Below are 4,010 nucleotides of genomic sequence, written 5' to 3' on the forward strand. Positions count from 1 at the left end.
GTAATATATTTGTGACTGCAATCGATGCAAAATAAATTTTTATCTGCATTTATCAATCTCTTTTCGCAGATTAATTTTATTGACAGCACATATATCACTTGAATTTTCCTGCTTTTATCTACTAGTATCTATAAACAACAAGGATTATATATGTATACAGAGATTCGAGGTTCTATATCAATTGTCAGCTTCAGGAAATGGCTAACCTTCGAGTTTTGCACCTTTTCCTATATCACAATCTTTAATATTAACATCTTTTAATTTCGTCTAATTTGTAGTTTTTGAAAAACGACTTTCTGTCAATTCTTAGTGGATTAATTGTTCTTTTGAGTTTAATATAGCTTTTTATAGAATTTTCGCACAGATTTCACATTTGTTTGCATTATGCAAAATCTTGAATTCAATATCTAGTTCCCTTTTGCTATTTAGGTATGAAATATATTTCATTTTTGTCACCGTATGATTTGATTAATAGATAAACAAATAAACATGGTGACGTACCGTTCACAGTCCAGTGGGACAAACTACGCAGGATATACAATATATATATAAAGACACAGACCTCGGTCTAACCTTAGATTGTTTAAAGTTTTTCATTATGAAACCCCTCTTTATTTCCTTTCTTTTCTCCATTGTGGGGTTTGCCTCAGCCCAGGTGTTTAGACTGGGAGGTTGTCCGGATGTTCCAGTACAAAGTGACTTCGATGTAGATCAAGTAAGTACATGTTATTATTGCCTAAAGAAATCCTTCAACAATTAAAAAAATCAGACTAAATACATTAGAATATAACATGTATATTGGATTATCAATCAAATGTAGGCAATATTTATATCTACATGTAAATGGGAGTGACATGACGTGATCTAGGATGCCATTCTGTAACCTCGATCGACATAGTATCCAAAGTATTCGTTTTTGATAAAGGATAAAAATTGAAGAAACTGCCACCTTGGTCAAGCAAAAGCTGATATAAAAAAGGTTACTTATTGAGCACATAGGCAACTGAGGTCATAAAATATTATCACAAAATTATCTTTTTTTGTACAATAGCTTAATTGAGCCAAAGGCTCAAATGAGCTTTTCTGATCGAAAAGTCCGGCGTCCGTCTTTCGAGTGTTTTATGTTGTCTGTAACCTTTTCTTCACATGCATTTTCAACTTCTCCAGAACCACTGAGCAGATTTTGACTAAACTTGCCACAAAGCATCCCTGTTGTGAAAGGGATTTTAGATTTTTTTTCATATGAAGATCCACACCCGCTTTCAAGATGATAAAAAGTGAAAATTTGGTAGTATCATTTAAAGTCTTTTTCTTAAGAACCATTGGACCAAAAAATGACAAATCTTATGAGAGATTTAGAGCGTCATTTTATAATCTTTCTTTCAGTATTACGGTAGTTGGTACGAGTTTGAGCGATATTTCTTCATTGCTGAGGAATTATTGAGGTGTTCTGCGGCATCGTATACCCCCAAACCAGACGGTACCATTCAGGTCATCAACTCCGGCATTAATTTTATGTAAGTTGTTCAACTTTTTACTAGCATTTCTTACAAGTTTACCTATCTCGAAATCCGAGTCTTCTACATATAAAAGCAGCAATGTAATCCATAGGCGTAGGAAGCAAATTGAAAGAGGGGCGGCTATAATTGAAAGGGGGGGGGCTAAACCAACAAAAAAAAAGGCAAGCCCCGATTTTTAATGCTTATATTATGTCTATCTTTGCAAAAAAAGTGGGGGGAGGGCTAAGCCCCCCTAGCCCCCCCCCCCCCCCGGTTCCGACGCCTATGTAATCACTGAGAACTGCACAGTAACAGATATTCAACTATTTCCAGAAGTTATAAATAAGCATATGTAGACGTGAAATTATAACTCAAAAAGTATCTTGACTTTTATTCAGTACAGGGCGTAATTCTTCGGTGACAGGGACGGCATCAGTGGACTCTACCGCCGCTAACCCCGCCAAACTGAGAGTCAGTTTTGGGAGATGTAAGTAAAACTTTTTTTTTTTAAGTTTTGAAAATAATTCCAGTAAACCGAGCAATGATCACGAGACAGTTAATACATCACTTCCTTACAGTTTCTAATGGTCCGTATTGGGTACTGAAGACCGACTATGACCAGTATTCAATTGTATATTCCTGTAATAATATTTTCTTTGGAAAAGCCCGCACAGGTAAGAAGTTCTAACATTTAAACATAAACTGTGCATCATACAATAGTAGTGCAACTGTATTTTCACCCTTTTACACTGGGTGTCACCTAGGATAGGTGTCTATTTATATCCTAGATCTGAGTCAGATGTTCCATCATAAAGTTTAAAAAATTAATTAATTTCACGAACCGGTTTATTTGCGATTTTCCTTTCAATAGCAGATCAATGTGTATTGTCCCATGAGAACATACCATATTGTATTGTGTCTTTAAAATGGTGATTAAACTTAAATATATTCTCATTATCGGTTATAAATATAGGCAAGGGAGACTCTGACATTTAAGCTTTTCTTTCATACAAATTTCTACACATGATAAAAATGTAATTTTATAAGACAAAAGTTCTTTTTTTTTAATTAGAGGTGATATGGATTCTCACACGTGAAAGAAGTGGAGTGACAGACGAGGTGAAAAGTGACCTTTATCAATATATCCGGCAAATTGGCCTTGACCCCAGTAATCTCAAACCCACGCAGCAGACAAATTGTTGATAGTTAGATAATTTATGGTTTAAAGACGGTTATTATGAGCATTGTTAAAGAAATATATGTATATATATATATATATATATATATATATATATATATATATAAAGAAAACTTGTTATAGATTATTTCTTTCAGATTTAGAGTGTATATTTTTTTTTAAACTTATGATTGATATAAATGTTGACATCCTTGGATATTTATCTGTAAGTGAATGATGAAAATGTTAACCTTTACAAATATTCCGTCTTTATTTATTTTCAATGTAAAAAAGTATAGTATATTGTTGTAAATATTAATGGGATTCGCTTAACCAGACACATTGACGACCATGCGTGTTCTAGCTTAGTACAACATGAGTCCATATTCACTGTTCAGAACATTGTTACTTATATAAGACGTTTACGTTTTAAAATATAGAAATCCAAGCCTTTTCTTTCATATTTTTTTCTTATTAAAATGTTTACAATTATCTGTCTTTTCATTAAATTGAAAATTTGAGCAATTTTAAAAAAAAGATTTTCATCCTAATGTTGTCACGAATATCCGTGCAAATATCCCTATGCTAGTGCATGATTTGTCACAATTTACTCGAACAAGTCTTAAGCGCTAAGCGAATTAAGCGCGAGCGTACTCGAATATTTTAACTTCCGATTTCAGGCTTATAGCATCGGTTTCAAAAGTGGGGGGCCAACTTCTCAAAAAAATCTGACAAGCAAAAAAAAAAAAAAACCTAAAGCACTAAAGTAACCAAAAGTGTATGTGTGTGTGTGGGGAGGGGGGGGGGACTTCCCATATTTATCTGACAAGCAAAAAAAGGAAAAGGAGCTAATTTACGGTCTAAATCCGGGAATTTACCAGTGCTCGACCTTACAACATAAAAAAAGGGGCGCAGCCTCTAAAGGAAAAAAATTCTATAGCAAAATACTATACCCAGAAAAAAGTGTGGGGGGGGCTCCCCCCCCCCCCCGCGTTCTACGGGACTGTATTTAGTGCCATCTTACGATAATGGCGGATCATACCTTCTAAAAGTAGACCCATTTCGTTAGGTAATTCTAGTGCAAGTAAGTTTAAAAGACCAAGGTTGACAATAAACATGAAAAAAAAATCCGGTAGGTTGGTAAGGGCAGTTCCTAGTCAGGATGTTTATAGCGAATACATGTAGTCCCAATATCTTTTTTTAACAGCAAATATTAGGGTGTTTGGTTTTTTTTGTTTTTTGTTTTTGTGTTTATTTTTATATTCAAACAGACACAATAAACTGCATAAAACATTAAATATATAATAAATATGTGTGGGCGCATTGTCCTTACG

The 4,010-nt window shown here is 34.1% G+C and overlaps 1 protein-coding gene across 1 annotated transcript; it reads left to right on the forward strand.

The window, feature by feature from the left end:
- Window positions 1-598: 598 nt before the first annotated feature.
- On the forward strand, window positions 599-2,733 carry LOC133205112 (apolipoprotein D-like). The gene is made up of 5 exons (XM_061340855.1): window positions 599-715; window positions 1,387-1,517; window positions 1,898-1,986; window positions 2,078-2,173; window positions 2,572-2,733. The coding sequence occupies exons 1-5, from the start codon at window positions 599-601 to the stop codon at window positions 2,700-2,702; spliced, it is 564 nt and encodes a 187-aa protein (XP_061196839.1). The 3' UTR covers window positions 2,703-2,733.
- Window positions 2,734-4,010: the final 1,277 nt, after the last annotated feature.

This window comes from Saccostrea echinata, unplaced genomic scaffold (assembly GCF_033153115.1).
Source record: "Saccostrea echinata isolate AGI-Se365-2 ecotype Australia unplaced genomic scaffold, CSIRO_AGI_Sech_v1 ptg000054l, whole genome shotgun sequence".
NCBI classification, from domain to species: domain Eukaryota; kingdom Metazoa; phylum Mollusca; class Bivalvia; order Ostreida; family Ostreidae; genus Saccostrea; species Saccostrea echinata.